The 25,953-nt window shown below is 39.1% G+C and overlaps 2 protein-coding genes across 4 annotated transcripts in view; one reads left to right on the top strand and one right to left on the bottom strand.

The window, feature by feature from the left end:
- LOC134225679 (elongation of very long chain fatty acids protein 7) overlaps window positions 1-25,953 on the top strand; it is a 368,124-nt gene that overhangs the window by 166,385 nt on the left and 175,786 nt on the right. For both annotated transcript variants that reach the window (XM_062705950.1, XM_062705949.1), the window contains 3 exons: window positions 17,294-17,630; window positions 17,699-17,779; window positions 17,857-18,019. In XM_062705950.1, coding sequence (XP_062561934.1) covers window positions 17,367-17,630; window positions 17,699-17,779; window positions 17,857-18,019 — 508 coding nt within the window. In that variant the 5' untranslated portion in view covers window positions 17,294-17,366. The remainder of the gene's footprint in view (window positions 1-17,293; window positions 17,631-17,698; window positions 17,780-17,856; window positions 18,020-25,953) is intronic.
- The window catches only part of LOC134225677 (D-beta-hydroxybutyrate dehydrogenase, mitochondrial), a 364,971-nt gene that overhangs the window by 265,774 nt on the left and 73,244 nt on the right, over window positions 1-25,953 (bottom strand). The gene's annotated exons all lie outside the window — the stretch shown is intronic.

Raw genomic sequence — 25,953 nt, 5'->3', positions numbered from 1 at the left:
AAATGTACAAAATTGTTGTTCAACTTAATGTAGTTAGATTTCTGGTAGTCGACACATGACTTGTGCCTGGATGATAACACATTTTCTATTACAAGAGTCGCAAATCACAATTAGTGATAGGCAGTGATATTCATCAAGTTCCGGTTCATCTTCGTCAAGTGCATTCCTATCTTCATAGCTTGTGTATTTATAGTTTTTTCAAACGCGAGGATAGGAAGTTGAGTCAAACCATTGGTCTTTATGTGGCTAAGGAATCCCGGAAGCAGTAATTGGTTGAGTTAAGCGAATAGGTCAATCAAGCTCAGCGTCATAATTAGTCATAAACTGATTGATATCCAGAGAAATAAAAGATCGGGTTTAATGTTTCTTTGTAAATAAGGGGATGCACTAAAGTTTTAGTGTGAAGTATTTGAACGAGATTTTCAATATTGAATAATAAAACTACCACTCTTGACCCACGAATTGAATTACTCTTTGATTCTCATACAAAGAATACCCATCACAATATACACCAAGGAAACATTTTTATTAGAAAACATGCCAGTACAGTAATGAAACTTAGGGTAAATCGCGTTGGAATCCAATTTCAAAGCTACATTACGTCTTAAGAGGCACATAACTCCAAAAGCAAACGACAGCCAACAACAAAATGCAGTTTTTCACCTATGCCCACATGCAGCACAAACGGAAAAATTGTTTTGAGATGTGCTGATCGTCTATAAATTGTCATTTGTGCGAGAAGAAACACAAGCTGAGAGCTAATACGGCCATTATTGTGGCAGGTGGCAGCCCTTTTTGGACTCTGTCGTGATTGCTCTTCATAATCGGATCCATATCTCTGGTAGATATGAAAATAACAACGTTTTTGAACTTTCCGAACGAACTTTGACTTTCATACCAGACAACTCTCCGGAACTTTGCAGTTTTGAAGTTAGTTCAGCACTACGTATAAATACTACGTAAAAATAATAATAAATCCGTTTGGACTCAGATCCCGAACAGACTAATATTCCGAACACTCGTTACATGGCGATTTATCTTGAACACTTCGTTATCATCATTATCGTTATCAATATAAGAATTCTTTCGACAGGCATACAGATGGAGAAAATAATAATTGTCCATCAATGAGATAACGTTGAAATTTTGCATTTTAGTGCATTTAAAGTGGTGTTCGGAATTTGAATCAAAGTGTTCGGAATTTGAGACAAAGTTTAACAAAATAAAATCATTAAGCATTGACAATTACAATCAATGAAACATTAGCCTCGATTGCCTATATGAATGTTCTATTCTTTCGCTACTCGATGAAAACAATTAATCTATTAAATGATTGCAATTTATGTGCCATAAAGACCTCCGAAGTGATAAACGTGCTTAAAATGAGTCGTAATATGAGTCAAACGGGACATACGACTTTGTTTCTGTAGTAACTTTCTATCTTAATTCTGTTCAATTTGATCTAAGAATTGTTTAAAACTTTTACAGAGGTTACTTACTACACAACGATTTGAAAGTATTTTATAAATTTTCGATTCATTTAAATATTTCTCCAATTCTTTTTATCTTAAATGTTACAAAGCTTCGACGGCTTTTTTCCCAGATAACGATGTTCGTCTGGAGGTTTTTCAGCTGGATTGAATCTTCAATTTTTTTTAACCATTTTGTTTGCTAATTATCTAATACATTCATCTCTTAGACTAAGTGTTCCGTGTCTTATTAACACTATCATCCTTATTTGGTATGAAACAGTTTTAGTTATTATTAATACATTTCAATTGCCTCTGGCAGTTAGGATTTTTTAAGAGCTTTAAAAAACGATTTTTTAAAACTTTGAAAAACGATTTTTCAAATCTTTTGAATAGGATCGATGCCAGGCATTTCCAAACCATACCCGATAGCCAAGCTAGACAAGAATAGTCATATTATATGAGTCTTGATGTGATCATAGATAAGAGGTGATGGGAGATCCTCATTTTTCCTGCTTTTTGCCTCAATGATTATGAGCAATGAAATATATTGGGGCAAAACGAGCTCAATAACTACATACAGAAGTGCTCCACGTCCATGAAACAGCACTCACTGAATTAGTTGGAAAATTCTTTTTCGAATAAGCCCTTGATCTCTTCTGTAAGTTGTTCGTAAAGAAAGTTATCAATTTTTTTCACCTTTGAAATTGGGTTTCCCCAGTGTGCAATGTCTCAATATTAGAAAATCTATGAAGTTCATTGTTACTATACCACGGAGGCAACTTCAAAATCCTTCTGCCTTCTTTCTGGTATTGCAGCAACTAGTCCATATTGGCACAGCATACAACATGGCTGATCTGAAAATTTGTTTGTAAATAAAAAATGTGTTCTTAAGACAAAGCTTAGATTTTCTGTTTACAAGTGGATAAAGATACTTAATATATTTGTTACATTTGACTTGAAGGCCTTCAATGTGATTTTTAAAAGTTAATTTTTGGTCCACCGTAAGTCCTAAATATTTGGCTTCGCTAGACCAATTAATTGGAACCCCATTTATAGTGACAATATGTCTGCTAGAAGGTTTCAAATAAGAAGCTCTCGGCTTATGTGAGAAAATAATAAGCTAATAAATTTTGGAAGCATTCGGGGAAATTTTCCATTTTTGCAAGTAAGTGGAGAAAATATCCAAACTTTTTTGCAATCTACTACAAATGACACGAAGGCTTCGCCCGTGTCATCTAGAAAGGCCCATGTCATCTACAGACGAAGATGTTTGACTCCCTGGTAATAAATCAGGTAAGTCAGAAGTCAAAATGTTATACAATTTGAGCCCTAGTATGCTGCATGGGGAACACCAGCTCTTACAGGTAATCTATCAGATTTAGAATTCCTAACACTGTCAAATGATTTCTCTATATCAAGAAGAGCAACTCCAGTCGAATATCCTTCAGATTTGTTGAGCCGAATATTCAATTAGTAACTTCTAATAACTGATGGGTGGTTGATGCCCATGGCGAAAACCAAATTGCTCATCAGCAAAAATAGAATTGTCATTAATATGAACCATCATTCTATTTAAAATAATCTTTTCAAACAGTTTGCTTATTGAAGAAAGCAAACTGATTGGGCGATAACTAGAAGCCTCAGCTGGATTTTTGTCCGGCTTCAAAATTGGAATAACTTTGGCGTTTTTTTCCATTTATCTGGAAAGTATGCCAATTGAAAATATTTGTTAAATAAATTAACCAAAAAGGATAAAGACCTCTCAGGAAGTTTTTTGATAGGTATGTAGCCATACCATCATCACCCGGTGTTTTCATATTTTTAAATTTTCTAGTAATAGATCTCACTTCATCCAAATTAGTTCCCAACGAAGGGTCAAAAACATTATCTTGATTGAGAATGTCTTCAAAGCTCCATGTAACCTGATCCTCAATTGGACTAGTGAGACCTAGATTAAAATTATGGACTCTCGAACTGCTGAGCAAGTTTTTGAGCCTTTTCGCCATTTGTTAATAAAATTTCATTTCTCTCTTCAAGCGTTGGAACTGACTTTGAGGTTTTTTAAGAATTTTCGTTAATTTCCAAAAGGGTTTCGAACTGGGATTCAACTTCGAGACATTATTCTCAAAGTTGGTAATTTCTCAGAATAGCGAAACGTTTTTTAATTTCATTTTGCAAATCTCGCCAAATAACTTTCAACGCGGGATCGCGAGTTCTTTGGTATTGCCTTCGCCTCACATTTTTAAGACTGATCAGTAGCTGAAGATCGTCGTCAATAATAATGGAGTTGAATTTAATTTCACATTTAGGAATTGCAATGCCTCTGGCTTCGACAATTAAATTTGTCAAAGATACGAGCGCATTATCAATAGAACTTTTGGTATCGAGGAGAATATCAACATCAAAATTCCTATCGATATACGTTTTATATAAATCCCAATCAGCTCTATGATAATTAAAAGTAGAGCTGATTGGATTATAAATGGCTTCTTGTGAGATTTCAAACGTCACAGGAAGGTGATCAGAGTCAAAGTCAGCATGAGTTACCAATTGGCCACACAGCTGACTTGAATCCGTTAAAACCAAATCAATTGTCGAAGGATTTCGAGTGGATGAAAAACAAGTTGGGCCATTGGGATATTGAATAGTATAATATCCCGCAGAACAATCTTCAAATAAAATTTTGCCGTTGGAATTGCTTTGAGCATTATTCCATGAACGGTGTTTGGCATTGAAGTCACCAATTATGAAAAATTTGGATTTGTTGCGAGTTAGAATTTGAAGATCAGCTCTCAACAAATTCCTTTGCTGTCCAATGCACTGGAAAGGCAAGTAGGCAGCAATAAAAGAGAATTATCCAAAATTTGTTTCAACAGAAACTCCCATGGTTTCAAAAACTTTTGTTTCAAATGCAGAAAATAATTTATGTTTGATACGTCTATTGCTGACAATTGCGATCCCACCACAGGCGCTGTCCAGACGATCATTTCTGAAAATTAAATAGTTTTGTTCTCTTTTGATGAAGAGCCCAGGTTTTAAATAAGTTTCAGTTATAATGGCAATGTGCACATTATGAACTGTTAGGAAGTTGAATAAATCATCTCCCTTACCCTTTTAAGAGCGGGCATTCCAATAACATTTTTTTGAGTAAATTTGATACCAACTTCCACAGTTTCAGTTTTAGTGTTTGCTTTGAACATTGAACATTATTTGATTGTGGTGGATATGAATTACTCGTCCGGCATATTTATACCCGGCGAATCAGCCTATTAGAATTTTCCGCCATCAATTTTGGAATTCAAAACTTTTTTGCGTGAAGGGCATTCCTAGAAATTGGATTTATGATTGCCCCCACACTTGGCACATTTAAATTTATTGGAATCTTCTCTCACATGACAAGCGTCCTTGGCGTGAGAGGTTCCACCACAAATCATGCATTAGGCATTTTTGTGGCAATGTTTAGTTCCGTGACCCCACTTTTGGCACCTACGGCACTGAGTGGGGTTTTGGAAATTTCCCCCAGGCCTGCGGAAATGTTCCCATGCAACACGGACATGGGACGTAATACAGGCCTTTTCCAAACTTTTCATATTGTTTAGTTCACTTTTGTTAAAGTGAACTACATAAAATTCTTGAGAAATACCCCTCTAGGAAGTACCAGAGCGAGATTTCTTTTTCATCTTGATTACTTGGACTGGTGAAAATCCAAATAATTGATAAATTTCAATTTTAATCTCATCCAGTGATTTATTATCTTTGACTTTGAACAATCGCTCAGTTTTGCCATCGTATGTGAAGAATTTATGCCGCTTCTCAGTTAAACACTGAAGTCGAGTCGAGTCAAGCACGGGACACTGAAGACGACATTACGGTTGAGGTCGAAATATTTATTTACATTTTTCTGAATCCGTTGCTTTACTCCCAAAGCAAAGGTAGTTTTGTATGTCCTTTCGACCAAATCATGCTCCTTTATGTCTGAAAGAGGCTAAGAGATTGGTGAGAAACCAGTTAAAATCTGGTGAGATATAGCCATTTGAACATTTAGTTACAACGATTTTCTGAACGAATGAATCCTAGAGTTGAAAAGGTCTCTAGAAATTCTTTGGAATGTTTTTCCAAAAACTTCCTGTTCAAAAATTATTCCAGGCATTCCTTTGGATAACTTCGGATATTCCATTCCCTCGGAAATTTCTCCCGTAGTTCCTCCGGAATTTCCAGCAAAAGCCCCTTCCACAAATCTAGGACAAAATGTCAGGAAATTCCTGAGGAGTTTCCGAACGATTTGCTAACGGAAGTAACAACGGAACTGCTGAAGACATTTCCGACATTAAATTTGTCCAAGAATTTCTTTGGACATTCCTCCATGGAAATTTGTCTAGTGTTAGGTGGGTGGCTTACTTCAGAGTGTAAAATAATCGAAAATTTAAAAAAATCCACCTGTCTCCACTTGTCAGCTTACTTCTAGACACATCCATAGACGGCTCGTGACTGTCAATATTCGATTGAATATTGGTCATTGAATATTTATGCACATTCTACAAATTGATAAATTATCTGAATTCTGAACACGTTTCTGATGAGTAAAGTAATTTATCACATAGAACTGAATCCGATTTTCATCCGCGAGGCACTTTGAACGGTAAACATCAACATAAACAATGCTGATTATGTTTTTTTTTTGCACATGATAAGCACACTCGTTGACAGTCGAATGAATGAGTTTGTGCGGTAGTCGTCTGACTATGTCATTATATGTTTTGAATAATCATGTGATGTTTGTCAAAATTCGGACCGAAGTTGCTTCATGAAGATGAAGCTCCGCTAGATTTTTTTTTAGAAAATCCTCTGGAAATCAATTCGGAGATAAATCCAGAAGTTCCTTTGGAGATTCAAGGAAGAAATTCCAAGAAAATTTCGAAAATTTGTTCGGAAATTCCTATACGAATTATTTAAAAAGATTCTTCAGAGATTCTTTGTAAATTTCTTTGAGAATCCTTTTAAATTTCTTTGAAAATTTCTTCGGGAATACAATAGAAACTTCCTCTAGATGTCCACAATTCGTTATCGTTGTTGTTGCCAGTTCATCTCATCGTGATTGGCCAAACACAATGGATACGTTTGCGTGCGTTTTGACAGTTTTCCCGTGGCAAAACTGTCAAAACGCACGCTAACGTATCAATTGTGTTTGGCCCATGAGTCCATTGTGTCCATTTGTCCATATGAATCTAGTGAATCTAGTGATCGTGGCTTTGTTCGGTTATCATTAAGGACAATCCTCACGGAATCCAAAACTAAATGTACTCAATACGGGAGCAACGCCCAACAGTCATTTTTGTTATTTCAAACATGCTGAAATAATAAAAATGACAGTTGCATTTAGTTATGGATTCCGTCAGGATTGACCTTAATCGAAGTACGTTGAAGGAATGCCTCCGAGAAGAACAGTAGGGGAAACTGGACACACATGATCCCAACTTTTTGTTTCGGATGTTTCTCGATGTAAAATGTTTAAATTTATAGATTTAAGATGGACTTGATGAACAATTTAATAAGTTACCGTCGTCGGGGGTGACAATGGGTCAAATGGGGGTGAGAATGGGTCACTGTTTCAACCACTTAGAATGCTTGTAGATTGGATTGAATGCATCTGAGGGCAAGAAGACTAAAATATAAGAGACCTTTTTGAACGATTTTGCTCTACGACCTCCAGACTGCCGGTGAAAGCGATGACCCATTCTCACCCCCAGACCCATTGTCACCCCCGATGGCGGTATTCAGAAACATCATTGGAAAAAATTATTTTTTCATGAAAGTTATAAAAAAAGATAGAAAATTTGGCATTTTCAAAACTTGCGGGAGACTTGATTTCTATATAGGGGGAATTGATCCCTTTATGAGCTGCACATGTTAGGGCTCTTTCAAGTCTGATAAAAGGCCAAATTTCCAAAAGAAATCATACAGAAATTTTCGAAGGAATTCTCTTAATGGAATTGCGGAAGATTTTCTGAAGGTGGGCTTTGTGGCCGTACGGTTAGCGACGTCATTCGTCTAGACACATATTCTATGAAGTGCGGGCAGCGCCGTAGCGTGTGGTTGGCAAGGTTGATCCCCGCCAAGGGCGCCAGGCCTTAGGGGGCGCCGAAATCCAGAATTCCGCTATGGAAAAGGATGACAAATTATTCAACCGTCTAAGACACCTAACTCGTCTTCACAAATTACGAGTTAGATTATTCACAAATTCGCTGGTGTAAACTGATACAACTGATACCAGCGAGCGGTATTGTACAAGCCGATCGTCCCCGGGCTTAGCAAGACCTGCCAAGTGAGAACCACCGAGCCTGCTAACATCCTGCCCAGAGGTGCCGGGATTTTTACGCAGGAGGAGGTACTTTCTCATCCGAACAGACGGTACCTCGCCACGAACGCCATTTTGTCATACGGCGTCCTGACAACGACAGCTATTGTTCGTCCCAGCTTTTCTCACGCATAGTGCCAACTAACGCCGTGTTATCGGCTTCCGTCAACGGATGAAAATTCCGTAATTTACCCCGGCCATAAGATCGTCGAGAAGCAACGCCTTGCGGACGCCGCCGGGTCATTCGACGACCATCTGGCTACACGACGCGCCAGTGCCTGACGCCATCTGCGATAGTGCCACTGCTAACCGACCAAGCCATTGCCACTGTATCTCATCGCCGCCCATACCGCTGAATAAACCATTAAAGGTAAAGTGTAATGAATAAAGTTCTATTTAGATTCCTCACCATTCGAAATCTCCCCACGCTCGCACGCCCTGGGAGCTGGGAGAAAAGAGGCCTTTTGCGCCCACCCCGGAAGCTGCCGTTGGTTCCTTTCTGGGACAGCAATAACTCCCAGGGTCATAACGTTTCAAGGTATTATAACGTCGGTATGCTCCCCTAATTTGGGAATGTCTTTTTCATAATTTACTTGATGGAAAAGAAAGTGGAAGAGGAAATACAAATGCATGAAACAAGCTTCTGGGGAAGAAGCCCTAGATAAGGACTTCAATAAGCCAAAGGCGGAACACAGAGTAGACTAAAAAAACGTAAATCAAATTCATATAGTTTTTGTTCGCAATTAAAAATTCAAAAACGTTATCTAATAATAGTTATACGGAAGTACTGATAAGAAATTTGTGTGAATTTGAGATAAATTCGCTCAACTATGCGATCGCATTTGATCCAGCGCGCAGAGTAATCTTTATAAACTGGTAAAGCTTTCAACGGGGAAGAGTTTTTGAAATGATGGTATGCTGAAATTGAAATTTATTGGTTCAACCAAAACAACCAGTGCTACCAAACTACCGTCAGACCCACTCTAAAAATTCATATACCTTGATCTGAATAGGCCCGTTGGTTGTTCTGGCCATCAATCAACCTAATTGTTTTGTTTTTGATACTACTTGGACCAATCGCTATTCTCACAATCAAAGATCAAAAGTTTTTGCAAACCAAGCCACTCTGGAGTTGGATTTTTTGTCATCAAAAGAACTAATGGCGTTTCCGAAGGTCATCCAATCGACTCCATAAAAGACTGATGCCTGTATGTGCGTATGTATGTATGTGTGTATGTGTACAACAAATGTGACACAAAGCTTTTTGTACTTAGCATTATCCGAGTTGCATTCGACGCAGATTGAGGCCTAGTTAGACCCTATTGAAAATAAGACCGAACGAACATTGCGTTCCGGAGTTATTAACAAAACACATTTTTTGCAATTTTTTCCGGAAATTGCTGCAATGCATTGAAATGAATGTTAATAAATGAGAAATGACGAAAATCGTTAAACTTCAGGGGATTTCTAGAAATGTTCTGGTCTTTTAATAACCCTTACTTTCCACCTATTGGAACATATATGCATATATGCAGGTTATAGAGGCTTTAGGAATTTATAAAGCAAAAATTCATTAAATCGTCCCCGCAATAAAAGTTTATTTTTATTCTCCCTGCTCTTAGCACGCTTTTTGTTTCGAACATCTGCAAGAGTGAGCCGCCTATTAAAGGTTTCGCCAAGGGCGCTGGGAGTCCACGCTACGGCTCTGAGTGCTGAAATTTGTTTGGAATTCCAACGGAAAACTTTTCTTTTTCAGAAATTCCTTTAAAATACCTTTTAGAAAATTATTTCAATAAATCCTTCCCAAATTTTCTTAGGATAATTCTGTTATGTATTTCTTTATGAATTTCTTTGGAAATTGCTTTAGGAATTTCTGCCGAAATTTAATAAAGAACTCCTTCATTATTAAATAAACTGCATCAGCAATTATTTCAGGATTCTCTCAAACAAATTTTTCCAGTAATTCCTTAAGAAATCCCTTTTGAAACTCTAGGAATTAATTCTTGGAATTCCTTCGAAATTCCTCTTGGGAATATCTTCATAATTTCACCCAGGAATTCTTGCAAAAATCCCTCAAGGATTATATTTCTTTCGGATATTCCTCTACAAATTCTTTTAAAAATCAAAAATTCATTACGACATTCTTTTAGGGTTTCAGTCATTCTTCAAGAGTTCCAACGGAAATTTAATCTAGAAATTCCATTGACATTTCTGTTAGAAACACTTCCTCTAGGATAATGTATTTCATTCCTTAATAAATTTTCCGTGAAAATCTTCCAACAAAATTTTCGGAATAATTCTTGCAGCAATTTCAGAAGGAATTTTCTATAGTTTTACTAAAACCGAGAGGAAGTTCCGAAGAAATCCCTGGAGATGTGACAAAAGAAGTTAATGGCGTAATCTTCCAAATTATACCTGGAGAGGAAAGAATTTCTGAAGGATTTTCAAACGAAATTGTCAAATTGTCCTGGAGAAATTTCAGAATGAATTCTCGAACAAATTTCCACAGCAAAACCTGAAAGATTTTGCAAGGAAAGAAATTGCTTAATTTATTTCCGAAGAATTTACAAAAGAATTTTCGGAGAAATATCTATCACAATTTCCAGAGAAATTCCAAAATGTTTTCCATGTTTTCGTTCGTATACATTTGAAGAGTGAAATATGTGTAGTTTAGCATTTTTCTATAACTAACCTTATTCAATAGAAGGTTATAGTGATGAATGTTACACTCCAAAATATTTATTCATCTCATTACACGGAAAATAAAAAAATAACCCACTAATAAATTGAATAGGAGTTTTCAAACTCTAAATATGTTCATAAATCGAAAAAGATTAATTGATTCAAGAAATTATTTGATTGGATTAAAAACGTGTGAAATTGGTAAAATTTCGAATTAAAAATTTGTAATGTACAAACCGTATTTAGATCGATTTAAGAAAGTAATGTAGTGAATTTGAGCGAAAACTAAAATTTGGGTTGTAGAGGGATAATTAAGTTTCAGGGAAAATATCCGATTTGGTGGGTCACGTGGCCCATCGTGGCCCAGCTTAGCTCCGCCAGTGCCTTTGTTTGTTTGCGTACCTTGAAAATGATTTCGTCCTGTCTCTGTTTATATTTTTCTGAAAGGTTTTGAGAGAAATTTAAGCAGCTAGTGATCTTGTATGCAGAATTAAAGTTGATGTAGTGCTCACACACAACGAGAAGTCGTGTTCTGAGTAACGCCTGAGCCGCAGTCACAATCCTGAAGTTCTCCTGGAAACGCTTCTTACACCGAAACAAATTCCCATAATCATGAACATATACTCATGAAATCATGAAATCATGAGATTTATCAATTCATGAGATTATGATCATAATTCATGATTCCAGGAACTTGATTCATGGCACTGTACAATGCTTACTAGTCTAAAACAAGTATAAGACACATGCCGCCGTGACGTTACAACGTTTTGACGTACTTTTGGATGGGGTTTTGAAGAAAACTTGCTCATAACATCAGGAAACATATGCATTATGCATATTATTACATATTCTGAATCCTCGCAAAATTTAAGACCAAATAGAATTAGAAACCTCGATTTTCTATGAAAAAGGGGGTTTCTGGGATGCAATTTGCTGCATGACGTTACAACAAGCAAGAACTCGTGATTTTGTACTTGATAATGCCCAGAAACCAGCATGGTCTTGCTTTGTAGCCGCGCATCTTATCGCACGGCTAGGTCTTAGTTATGGTTAATTTTCTGCTCTGGTCGTAATTTTACCTTAAAAATAATGAACACCCTTCAAATATACAAGATAATGAATGATCCTATGGGGTAAAATGCCCAAAATACGAGCTAAGTTCGGTTTATTGGACATTCTTGACGGTGCAACGCAAAATACTCCAAAATCAGGTTCTTCATTGTGTTGAAACGTCAGAAAAAGTATACTAATTAAAAATTAATGTTAATATGAGTTTTCTATCCATCTAGTATGATATTACACCAAAATGAAAAAGATTTAATGTTCGATAAATCGTCCTGATTTTTGATCAATGGCACGGAGGGTCAAATCCAGTGCCCAAATTTGCAATCTGGTACATATATTTCCCACCGAATAGAAACTAAAATCTGATTGTTCGCGCATATGTAGACAGTGTTTTGTCTTATGTGAAAATTGTGACATAACTGAAATTGAATGTTTTATAAAAAAATACATTGGAAATCACAAATTCCATGATAGTAAGTAGAAGGATTTGTGTACAATAAGTCTTCATATTCTACACGCTTTGAAACTGCTTTTTTCAATCATTCCAAAGAATCCCGAGCACGTTTAGGATATTAGTATTAAATGCGGAAGACATCAGTGAAATTTAATTCTTGGGCAGGGTTTGAATCCAAAGGAGAATGAAAAAATCTCTCACTTATCATGTCTGTATACACTCTCGATATGTAGCATACCGTGAGAGACGTTTTTTGGAAGCGGTTACGATAATGAACTGATTGGGGCGGGGCTATTGGCGGGTTCTGAAGATGCATTTCAGCTTGTTTTACAAAGCTGTGCAAAAAAAAATGGTCCCCAACATAAAATGAGCAAGAACTAAGCGTTTTATCAAACCCCCTCGGTGGGGGCCGCCTATCCGAATCAGTTTTTCCAACTTGTACATATACAAGTGCGATAGTTTTGTTTTCATGGCTTGTTATGATTCGAAGAGGCTTTTGCCTCTCTTGCTCGTTATCTATTGAGAGCGATTTCTGAAATCCCTGTTCTTGGGTTTTCAAACGCCTGAGCCCGAAATTAGAGTCATCTATATACATAAAAATAAATCTCTGTGAGTCTGACCCTCATAGACTCCGAAACTACTGAACCGGGGAAGGTTTTTAAGATGGTTTGAGATCCCTTTCCCTTTTGGAAAGGGGAGCTCCCATACAAATGAAACACAAATTTCTGCATAACTCGAGCACTAATCAAGCAAACCTAACCAAATTTGGTGTATGGAGGTTTTTGAAGACAGGAAAATGGGGAATGTAAAAAATAAATCAATTTTGGGCGAGACGAAGTTCGTCGGGTCTGCTAGTAAGAAATGAGATTAAGTAATTTGTAACACAATATAAGTCATTTTTTTTTACAATAGGACAATTGCAGGACGATATTATTTTCGAAGGTTTAGGAAAACTGCTTAAAGATAACTGCTATATCAGAACTAGTTCTGAAAAATTCTATTGATCGATTTCTATTCCACGTGATATACAAGGGCAGAAGAGTAAAGAATCCACAGCTGAAATAAAAGGCAGCATGAAGAGAGTTCGATAGGTGAAGCACAAGGGAACATAGACAGAAACCATATGCGGAGGTTTTACGCGACTAGTAATTGCCCGCGGTATAAGATTGCGCCAGTGCCCGCCATGTGCGATGACCGAGAGGGGAATTTGCTGGCAGACAATACTATGGTAGCGACGCCCGATGGAAAGAACACTTCGGAGATTTGTCGAACGGTGAAACCGAAAGTGTATGGATAAAGTTGGCGACGGTCAAGCTGTGGAACCACCAACGTTGGATGAGACAAATGAGGAACTAAATAAGCTGAAAACAGTAAAGTTGCTGAGATCCCGCTCGAGCTTCTCAAAATTGGAAGTGAGCAGCTGCCTCAATCAAACCACAACATTATTCAAAAATATGATAGGATTAGGAACTGCTCACCGGCTGGTTGGATGGCCTCATTTGTCTGATCTATATGAAAGAACACAGACTAGAGTGTGGCAATTACAGAGGGATCACCCTTCTGAACTCGGCTTACAAAATTCTGTCTTATATTTTGTTGAGCCCGCTTAAGGAGTCGTTGGCGAATACCAGGCAGGTTTTCGTGAGGGCAGATCAACGACGGATTAGATGTTTAGGCTGTTGATGATCTTTGATAAATTCCGTTAAAACAACTTGCAGCCGCACCATCTGTTAATTGATTTCAACGCAGCGTATGACGAAGTGAAAAGAAGTGAGCTGTGGCAGATAATGTCTGACCATGGTTTTCCGGTGAAACTGATTAGACTGATATGTCCATCGTTTCATGGCTCGAAAATAAGTATTCGGATTGCAGACGAAGTATCAACCTAGTTTGTAATTTTATATTGATTAAAGCAGGGTAATGCACTTTCGAATTTATTGTTCAACATTGCACTCGAGGGCGCGATTAGGAGATCTGACGCATATGTTCCTAGGCTTTGCGGAAGACATCGACCTCATTGTGATCGATCGCAGAGCAATAGTAGAGGTTTTCGTTCCACTGAAAAGTGAGACGAAAACGAAATTCAAGTGAAGTAATTGAAATGGGAGATGGAAACAACTCCACGGTGCCCCGGTAGACCGTTATTATAAAATAAAAATGTCCATCAAAACCAAGTACATGGCTCGATTCCTGTGGTAATTCTGCACCTCTGGACCAATTTTTAAAAAAATCCCTAGGAGGAATCTCGAGAAATCTTGATTTGATATTTTTAAATAAGGAATTTCAAAAGAATCTATATTTAAATTCAATAATATCCCCAAAATACCTTCAAAGCCGTCCAAAAAGTGGTCCAAGTTGTTTTCAACCAGTTTGCATTTGTTGCCTTTATTACAATTATAAATTTTTACAACTGATTAAGCTCACCAAACTGACTTAGGATTGTTTTTTGTATGGGTTGAAGCCGTCTATCTTCAAGAATGCTACCTCTCGTTCAGAACCATTTATGAATTCACGTGCAGGCTGCAGATTCTTTGTTGAATGCCATTCAGATTAAAGTTTGTATTTTTTTTATTGTATTCACAAATGTATTCGAGCATCAGAAGTAAAGATTGGAGTATGGAAAAAATTGATGAAAAAACCAACAGCTTAAAGATTTGTTTAAAGTAGTGTAGTTGTTTAGCATTATATAACAGGATAGATCTTCGTCAGATGCTGTAACAATTGAATTGACGGAGCTTTATCATATTCTGAGATTTCCCCGCAAAATGATCATCGGACTGGTAATGACTCCAAAGATGGCGGTAAGGAAAAGCTACGATTTTCAAGAGTGAGCTCGGCATCTAGAATGAGATCTCGAGAACCAAGGAAAACATCAGGAAAAATGCACAAGAGAAAGAAAAAAAATACAAGCTTTGTGCATATTCTTTTGGGTTTTTGGTTACGACGAAGAAATATTCAATTTTTGAACTTTTAAAAACACTTTAATAAAGAAACAAAATGAACCATTGCTTATCTCCGGCACTACACATCTAGTTACGTCATTACTCTGCCTAAACATTAACAATCTAATTAATATTTCAATAAGCAGGTTCTGAATGATTTCAAAAAAGTGTACGCAAGATACAGCTCTTTGAAACTCTAGCATGGTTTTGAGGAAGCAATTGATGACTTTGCTAGCAGCTGGAAAAAGCCGCAGCTTCCATTCACGTTAAAGTACCATATCTTGAATTATCATGTTTCAGAGTTCTGTAAAGGTACCGGAATAGGTTTTGGCTTACACATCAAACATGCTTTTTCTAGTCCGTTGATTATAACTTTGATTTCAGTTAGTTGGGCAAATCACGAACCAGATGGCGGTATTGAGCAAACGTCAAACTCAAGCAAATCCGATGCGCGCGCCACAAGTGATCGATTGGCCAACTAACGATTATTTAAATTGACCAGTAAATCAGTGAACGATGGAAATTTGACGAGTGTTATGTCTGTTTGTCTGTGATAACAGCTTCTAACTACTGTTATTCTACACGAACTCTGGTCTTACTTCTCTCCATTATGAACATAAACACTAAATTAAAATTAATTTTTACCTTTCATTCTATTAAACATTGAAAGCAACACTTATACTAAACTTGAGCAAGTTAGCCATACAAAAACATACTTAAGTCAGTTAGGTAAGATAAGTCAGTTGTAAATATTTATAGTTCTAATAACGGCAAAGGATGAAACAAGAGCTCGCCCAGCTCTACGGCGAACCCAGTACCCAGTAGGTAGCTAAAGCTGGAAGGGTACGATGGGCAGGGCATATTTCAAGAATGCCAGACAGCAACCCTGCAAAGCTGGTGGTTATTTCCAACCGGCAGGTTCAAGAAGAATTGAAGGACATCTATCTAGGTGGATTAATCAGGGTTTATGGTGATATTTTTGGATTCTTTTATGCTGCCGTTCTACGCATGCTTGTACCAAATTCAAAAAACGACAAAGGAGAAAATGGCATTTAAAATTGAACCCTAATTTTCATTGCTGGCGTATAACCATGATGCAATATAAGACTATTACATTACAGAACCATTCAGAAGACTTAATTTCATTGAAATCATTCTTATTTTTCACTCACAAATAGAATTTGCGACAACGATCATGAAAATAGTTTGGCGGGACAGTTATGCCGAGAAATAGAGCACTTGTTTTATGGTTTCTACGCATATCAGCCCCGTTCAATGCATGATTTCGTGAATGACTACTGCGATTGACATATGTCTCCACATGCTTTATCTATGGAAGTGAACCTTCCACGTGGTTGAAGTGATTATGTCGCTTAGAATGAGTATTGTACAAATTGCCCCCATTAAACCAGTGCAACAGGCTAAGATTGCAAGATCTAAACAGAAAATGCTATTTCAATGTGTGTTGCTCCATAAAATAACAGAATCCGCCATAATGATGAATTTAATCACCGCGAGACAATTATGCGTAGAAATTAAGCAATGGGACAAATAGACTTGATGTTGTTTTCAATGATTTTCCGAACAAAGTTCGAAATCTGTTAGAGTTTTCTAAAAGTATACATCAAAATAGACTGCTCTATGGTGAAAAGTCGAAATCCACAAAAACTAACATGGGACAACTATGCGTAGAAGGGCAGTATGGATGCTATTGAAATTTCTTAACTAAAAACTTCTAATCAAGATTTCTCGAGATTCCTCCTAGGGATTTTTTTAAAAATTGGGCCAGAGGTGCAGAATTACCACATGAATCGAGCCCTGTACTTGGTTTTGATGGACATTTTATTTTATAATAACGGTCTACCGGGGCACCGTGAACTCTGTATACAACTCTGATTCTACCAGTGGTCCTTTAGAGACATAAAGTGTGGACGTTAAAAGAGATGGACCGGAGAGCTTTCAAAGTGCCACGAAGAATACTAGGAGGGAAACTAGAAAATGTTGTGTGACACAGACGCACAAATCACGACTTTGTGATAGGACACTATCACGCTGGTAGCACGTGGTTGAATCGGAAACTGGTGAAACATCGCCCAAGATCGACGATTATGGAGCTCTGCTCTTGTGACAGGCAGATAGCAATCTTAATAGCCTTCCCAGCGTTATCTCGACGCTCATCAGTCAACACAAGATCGTATATGTATATGTATTCGGTACCTAAAATGATTGAGGATTTTCAGTTTTCCCAACAATGCTCACCATGTCATAATTGTCATTATTTTTTAACTTAACTTTACGAAACGTTCCTATTTCTTTCCAGACACATTACCACATGAAATAACAAACCTTATCCGGCACCCTGTCAATATAGCGAAACTAGCACATACCACAAAATGCAATCGGAAACGATGACCGAGAGCAGCGGGTTCTTCGACCGGATAATGCAGTTCTTCATAGACAACCAGGACGAGCGGACGAAGGACTGGTTCCTGTCCGGTTCGCTCACCCCGCTGATCATGATCCTGGCCACGTACCTCTACTTCTGCCTGTACGCCGGTCCCCGGTGGATGGCCAAGCGGAAACCCTTCAAGCTGGAGAACGTCCTCATCGGGTACAACGCCGTTCAGGTGCTGCTCAGTGTCGTGCTGGTGTATGAGGTTTGTGCCGTCGCGTCTGTTGCGTGGTTGGAAGCATTTTGTTGATTTGAGGTCCAATTTTTCCGCAGGGTGTCCAAGGGGGTTGGAACGGGTACTACGATTGGAAGTGCCAACCAGTGGACTACACGCGGGATCCCATCGCTATGAGGGTATGTTGTTCGATAACGAACAAAGTGACTATCTGAGCGAGCTTATTTTGACTTTTTTTTTTCGAGTGTTTAAACAGATGGCTGGCGCAGTTTGGCTGTACTACATCTGTAAGGTCGTCGAACTGCTCGATACAGTGTTCTTCGTGCTGCGCAAAAAGCAAAATCAGGTATCGTTCCTGCATCTGTACCACCACACGTTGATGCCCGTCTGCGGTTTCATCGGTGTTAAGTACTTCGCCGGTAAGTTTCTAGATGCTGTCTTCAAAGAAATCTTATAGGGGAAGTGCACCGGTTTTGGCCAACTTAGTGCCTAATTTGGCCAACCCTGAAAAATACATATTTTTTCAAAATATTCGATCAGTTGACGGCAGCGTTGAAGCGTAAGCGATATATCTCTTGTTGGAACTAATAAAACCCTTGCGAATTGCTCTATTCTTGTAGTTATTCGCAAAATTGGCCAAATTAGGAACATGGCCAAAACCGGTACAGTTCCCCTATGAAAATTATTTTGGAAATTATTCTGCGTTTTGTAATAGATATTCGTTTACCTCTATTACTAGTAACGTACCTTTACTATGAAGATTTTTGTTATTGCTTTATTTATGTGATTCATATTAATATTAATAAGTTCATGCAGACAATTGTAATTGTCAACGTAGCAACATATCCAATTTGTATATTTTTTCTTCTTCTTTATTAAAGTGATTTTTCCGAATGTACAGCGTTCATAATTAATGAATATTCATTGTACATAAAAGTAAATATAAATAAAAAAATCTTGGACTCAAAACTCCAATTAAAAATTAAAGAACTCAAAAAGACAAACATAAAAAAATCTAAGTACACCCAGGTTTTTTTTACGAGGGGGATACGTACCTCGCAAAAAAAAACCGTGTAAAAAAAAACCGCGTTAATTCGAAAATCCGTGTAAAAAAAAACCGTGTTAATTCGAAAATCCGTGTAAAAAAAGACCGCGTTAATTCGAAAATCCGTGTAAAAAAATACCATCGAAAAATTTTCTAAGTCCTTTTCATTGAAAAAGACTTAGAAAATTTATTGATAAGTGAAAAGTTTATCAGTCTATTTGATTGACAAAACCTAAGAAACTGGGTATTGCCGGAACGGGCTCGATGAGCGAAAGCCGGAAATTGGTGTTTGGCGTTATTTTGAAATTTAAGATGGCCGACTTCCAGTTAGACCTGTGATTTTCTTATACCGTCGCCGCATCGGCGTGCCGCTGTATGTGAATTTACAACGCCACCGAATATTTTCTACCATATCGATGGATATTGGAGAACTGTTAAAGAAGTAGGTTGAAGGGTGTTGTACAATTTTGAAGAGGATTTTTACTGTTAAGTTCAGTTTTATCTAGCAGCATGAAGATTATTTACCCAACAAACATTCACTAGTTGAACTAACATCAGTGTGATGATTTAATTCAGCGCTGTGTTGAATTATGCCTGTACTATTTCTTATCACAACTTCTGTTCAAGCTTTGTTCACACAATTTTGGCGAAGTTATACAACTATAACATCTCATTTTGAAAAACAACTTTATTAACTGATTCGTTAAACCTTTAATAAGCATTTTACTAAGCCTCAATTCAGCTACATGTGAATTCTTCGAAAATAATAACGCATAGAAGGTAACGTCAGTAAGATCTCCAATGAACGTATTTTGAAGCAATTGCTATTTTCATATAATCATTTTAAAATTTTCCTAAATCGGGTCTCGAACTGCTGTCATTTGATCATCCGCCGGTAACGTTGTCATCCGCGCCATCCTTGATTTGTTAGATATGGCTCACTCAATGCATAACATAAATAATCTTATTGCTGAATATGAATCATAATTGGACTCTTATTCAATAAGTCGATCTGTCAAACTACAGTTTGTTAATAACTGTACAAGATTTTTATTTCAACCATTGTTCAGCCAGTTATAACCATCGCACACTAGGAAAAATACGTAAAAATAATGTCGATAAACGATAAAATAAAATCCGTCCCCAATGCTATTTTTGAATTTATGAAAATAAAATCAATGTATATTCGGCCTTCCACAGAATCTCTTGATAATCGGTTGCGATATGATTGTCAAATGCTAAGATTATTCTAATTTCGCCGCAATAAAGATCAACATTCATGCGATAATATTGGGATTCCACACATCAAAGATTCAATAATTTCCCGATGTTATTCAACGACGTTATGTCCCACTTTTAGTAAATTTCGTTAGTTAGTAAAAAATTAGTTCAGCATGAATGCATGATTTTTTTTTATTGCTCCAGCAGTTTTGTTCGTTATAATCTCCGACACTTTAATAAGTCACGAAAATAAAAAGCATGTCTTGAAAATAAATCTTTATTTTTCTATAAATCAAATTTCCCAAATCTAGAATCCAGATTTTCTCTCAAACTGAAAAAGCATGTTTTTTCCCACTGTGCGATAGATCAGATAAATGTGAAATCCAATGGTTAAGAAGGACAAAGGTTAAGAAGGATGTCTAATGCCTGCTTATTAACTTACTATTCAAACTCAATTCGACCACCCTTTCAGAGCATCACATCATAGTCGAACAGAGAACTTTAAAAACATTAGTTCAGTACATTGTTAAATTTCCCAATGTGCTGAAATGTGATAAAACGAAAACGTAAGTTCGACTTCAAATAAAGGTAGTAAACAAATAAATAGGCCATGTCGAATATTAGTTTGATTATATGCTGAAATGAAATCTGTCTCGCAAATTATTCAGCATCCATTTTTTTCAGCTATGAAGATCACTAATAAACAATAATTCAACCTAGATGCTTATTTGTAGCTTGTCGTTGTTTGTTGGGTAATTACTTATGTACTTATGAATCCTGTACGCCTCCGGTGGAGCAAAGAAAGAGCAATGAAAGATCTCCATCCTGAGCGACGACCAGGTATCGCTTTTACCTGTAGCCAGGTTAGATTAAGTTCGAATTCTTCTATGAGCCGTCATGAGCCTCTGGGTTTGCCTCTGCTGCGATGTCCCGCTGCGTTCCAGTCTAATGCTAGTTTGCATATTTCGTTTCCGCTCCTTCGTGAAGTGTGGCCGATCCAGCCCCACTTCCGATCCCGAGTTTCCATTACTATCGGCCTCGGCCTTACTATCGGACAATGGAGCTCATTGTTTGAGATCCAGTTGTGAGGCCACCAGGCACAAATTATGTACCGTAGGCATCTGTTGATGAACAATCGTATAACAGTACAGATTTCACGTTAGAGTTGAAAATTCGGATTTTGATGCGTTATATCTGCCTGTTCTTCCAGATATTACTTAAACTCGCAAAGGCAGCCCTTGCTTTCTTGATCCGTGCGCCTATGTTGATCTTGGTACCGCCGTCTGACGCCACATGGCTTCCAAAATATTCGAACTTTTCAACATTCTCCACTGATTGTCCAACTACTGTAAAACTGGAAGAGGTTGCCGTGTTTACGTCCTACGATTTGGTTTTGTTGACGTTGATGACTAAACCTGCGGAAGACGAGTCGTTGAGCTTACTCTGCATATCAGAGCACCGTTGAGCGAGAAGTTCACGTCATCAGCCTATTTGATGTCGTTTAGATTCTCCATGGTTAAAGGCTGCCATAGGTTTGGCACCTACCAGATTAACGTCGATTACAATAAGGAACAGTAACGGTGATGGAATACACCCTTGTCTCACACCAGCTACGACCCGGATAGAGCCACACACGACCCCATTGTGCAGTACTCTGCACAAGAAGACCGCGTACTATGCCTCGATGAGGCCGATAATTTTCTCAGGAACCCCCTTGCGTCTCAGGGTCCCCACATATTCTCAAGAATACCAAGTAAAGGGACTCTTGGAATTCGTTGACCTGCTCCAGAATGATACGGAGCGTGACAATAAGGTCCACACAGGATCTTCCAGCACGGAACCCGGTCTGCTGCCGCCTGAAAGTCGCATCGATCTTTTCCTGAATTCGGGCTAGGATAACTTTGCATAGAACTTTGAAGACGGTACACAGCAACATCATGTCTGATAACTGACGAGTACACAGTCAGGTCATCCTTTTTGGGCACCTTCACTAAGATACTTTGCAACCAAACGACCGGGAAGGTTGAGGTGTCCTATATTACGAAATAAATGATGCAGAAGATGAGCAGATGTCATGGCAGATGTTTGAATCTCTAGCAGTGGCGCTTCGGTGTTGACGCGCGTTACACGTCGCATCCTGGACAGATCATGCTGAGGTGTTGGTGGCCTGGTTGGCACTTGAAAAAGGGTCGACCAATAACCATTCGCGTCTTTTACAGGTATCGTTGCATTCATCTTCGCCCCGATTAAGCGTTGTGAGATATCGTAGAGGAGGCGAATGTCCCTGGTTGCTGTGGCTCTCTCTCCCCTTCGTCGGCAAGCGAGTCCGCCCACGCACGCTTGTCCCGTCGACAAGCATAATTAAAGCCTGTCCACGTTAAATCTCGGACACCCATCTTCCAATGCGAATTTTAAAAAAAAATCACAAACCACTAACACAATCTATTTTTGTAACAAATTAATCTTTATACTCCATATGATGCTTTCAGCATGTTTTGACTCTCGTTCAAATTGATGAAATGGAGACAAATCACTTGTACATTATCTAAGTGTCCGAAATATAACGTGGACAGGCTTTAAGTAAAATTTTATTTTTATTAGAAGTTTGCATTCTTGGCGCCTTTTTTAATTTCTAGTTTTTGTAGTAAGGAGGAATTTCAGCAGGAATCATCGGAGGAATTTCTGGAAGGAATTCTTGAAGAGTGTCTGGAGAACCTTCCAGAAGATTTCCTGGAGGTACTTCGGATAAATCTCCTGTGGAGCTTTCGGAAAAAATCTTTGAGGAACTTCCGCATGAATTCTCGGAGGAATTTCAGAAAAAAAAAAAAACGCCGGAGAAATTCCTTTGAGGAACTGCTGGAGGATTTTTTTATTCATATATTTATTTAGTAGGCACTCCGTGTTCTTAAGCGCTACTGAACCGTGATCTACTGTAGTATTCTGCTGTACAGAGTCTATGGATACCCGTAGTTCGATATTGTTGTCGTTGCCGACATCATCGTGAGTCCTTGTGTCCATTTGTGCATATGGTGAATCCAATGATCGTTGCTTTGTTCGGTTGCCATTTTTCGAAGTACGTTGGAGGAATGCCTTCGAGATCAGTTTTATCAGTTGTTGTCTGGCAGACGTGTCCGTTAGGCGTTACCTCAAACGCCACCGTTGGGACTGCGCTGCCGGTGACTGACGAGGAGTTTGGTGAAGGGATGGTAATCTAGCCCATGTTCATTCGCTTATAAGGCGAACGTATAGCCAACTACGCTACGGAACCACATGCCGGAAGAATTCCTTTGAGGATCTTCCGGAAGAACTCCTTTGAGGAACTTCCGGCGGAATCCTTTGAGGAACTTCCAGGGGAATTCCTCTAAGGAACTTCTGGAGGAGTTCCTGAAGGAACTTCCAGAAAAAATCCTTTGTAGAACTTCAGGAGGAATTCCTTCCAGCAACTTGCGAAGAAATTTCTTCGAGAAACATCTGGAGGAATTTCTCGCTTAACTTTTCAAAAGGACCTAAACAATATTTTTTCAAATTAATTAATTTGAGTACTGCAATCAAAAGCTCTTGTTTCGGACGGCAGAACGATCGCGCGATTTGCCGAAATTTTGTGTTTTGCATTGCGCGGCCGGTAATAAAGTTAATTAGTTCAGTGCGTGTTGGCTCTTGTTTCGGCCGGCAGAACGATCGCGCGATTTGCCATAATTTTGTGTTTTGCATTGCGCGGCCGGTAATAAAGTTAATTAGTTCAGTGCGTGTTGGCTCTTGTTTCGGACAGCAGAACGATCGCGCGATTTGCCGAAATTTTGTATTTTGCATTGCGCGGCCGGTAATAAAGTTAATTAGTTCAGTGCGTGTTGGCTCTTGTTTCGGACGGCAGAACGATCGCGCGATTTGCCGAAATTTTGCGTTTTGCATTGCGCGGCCGGTAATAAAGTTAATTAGTTCAGTGCGTGTTGGTACTTGTTTCGGACGGCAGAACGATCGCGCGATTTGCCGAAATTTTGTGTTTTGTTTTGTTTTTCCCTTAGGACGGTTCGTAAGTAAATTGATGAATATATTTTATTATTTTTACAGCATATACTGTTATTGACAAACGCTCTATATTGTCGAATAGAGCTCCCTATTATTCACCTTTCCCACTAACACAAATTTTCCTTCCCGAGACATCTATGAAGGTAGTATGGGTTCCCTGCATCTTCACTAGTAGATGTTGAACTAACATTCCTTCCCTTCCTTCCGTGATTGTAAGGACGTGGCCAGGTATACAACTGCTGCTGTATAGGAAAAGGTACTAATCCCAAGTACCAATTTGCGACAATATACAGTAGATTGCTCAGTTCAAGCTCTGTCTGGTGGGGGCGGGTGTCGCGAGGGAGGGTTCTCTTCGTCGACTTCCCCTCGTTTGAATGGAGGTGACGGGCAGGGAATTTGCGGTTTATCACCTCAGAATGCAAGTTCGCATTGTTTTCTTTCGTTCTGAGGTGATAAACCACAGAGAGATCTGCTTCTTGTCACTTTTGTTTAAGGGAGGGGGGGTCGACGGGGGGGGTCCTCTCTTGCGACATTCGCCCTTATTCCGGATAGAGCTTGAATTGAGCATTGTATAGCCACCCACGATTTGTACAATCACATATGCTATGCTATGCTATGCAATCAAAAGCTTTCATATTGGTCTGTGGATTGCAATATTCAAATTATTTCATTAAAACAAATGTTACTTAGGTCCTTTTGAAAAGTTAAGCTAGATTTCTTTGAGGAACACTCGGAGCAACTCTTGGAAGAAATTCTGGAGGAACTCTCGGTAGAATTTCAGGAGGAATTCCTGGACAAAATTTCAAGATGAATTTCCATTGGAGGAACTTATGAAGAAATTTCAAGAAATATTTCTGGATGATTTCCTGAAGGAACTTTTGGAGCAATTTCTCGTGGAACTGGTGAAGGAATTTGTGGTGGAACTTTCGAAGGGATTGTTGGACGAACTTCCGGAAGAATTCCCGGAGGAACTTTCGAGCAATTCGGAGGAACTTCCGGAGGAATTCCCGGAGGAACTACCGGAGGAATTCGGAGGAACTTCCGGAGGAATTTCGGAGGAATTCCCGGAGGAACTTCGGAGGAATTCCCGGAGGAACTTCGGAGGAATTCGGAGGAACTTCCGGAGGAATTCCCGGAGGAACTTCCGGAGGAATTTCCGGAGGAACTTCCGGAGGAATTCCCGGAGGAACTTCCGGAGGAACTTCCGGAGGAATTCCCGGAGGAACTTCCGGAGGAATTTTTGCTGGACGAACTTCCGGAAGAATTCCCGGAGGAACTTCCGGAGCAATTCCCGGAGGAACTTCCGGAGGAATTCCCGGAGGAACTTCCGGAGGAATTCCCGGAGGAATTCCCGGAGGAATTCCCGGAGGAATTCCCGGAGGAATTCCCGGAGGAATTCCCGGAGGAATTCCTCTGGGAATTCCCGGAGGAATTCCGGAGGAACTTCGGAGGAATTCCGGAGGAACTTCCGGAGGAATTTCCGGAGGAATTCTGGAGGAACTTCCGGAGGAATTCCGGAGGAACTTCGGAGGAATTCATACTCTGGAGTGAATTTCCGGAGGAATTCGATAGTCCCTGCGGAGAACTTCCGGAGGAATTCCCGGAGGAACTCCCGGAGCAATTCCCGGAGGAACTCCCGGAGGAATTCGGAGGAACTTCCGGAGGAATTCGGAGGAACTTCGGAGGAATTCCCGGAGGAACTTCCGGAGGAATTCAGGAGGAACTTCCGGAGGAATTCCCGGAGGAACTTCCGGAGGAATTCCCGGAGGAACTTCCGGAGGAATTCCCGGAGGAACTTCCGGAGGAATTCCCGGAGGAACTTCGGAGGAATTCCTGAGGAACTTCCGGAGTGAATTCGGAGGAACTTCGGAGGAATTCAGGAGGAACTTCGGAGGAATTCCCGGAGGAACTTCCGGAGGAATTTCGAGGAGGAATTCCGGAGGAACTTCGGAGGAATTCCCGGAGGAACTTCCGGAGGAATTCCCGGAGGAACTTCCGGAGGAACTTCGGAGGAACTTCCGGAGGAATTCCCGGAGGAACTTCGGAGGAATTCGGAGGAAC

Source organism: Armigeres subalbatus, chromosome 3 (assembly GCF_024139115.2).
Source record: "Armigeres subalbatus isolate Guangzhou_Male chromosome 3, GZ_Asu_2, whole genome shotgun sequence".
NCBI classification, from domain to species: Eukaryota; Metazoa; Arthropoda; class Insecta; order Diptera; family Culicidae; genus Armigeres; species Armigeres subalbatus.
The sequence above is the reverse complement of the archived record's forward strand: the minus strand, read 5'-3'. Positions and strand labels throughout refer to the sequence as shown.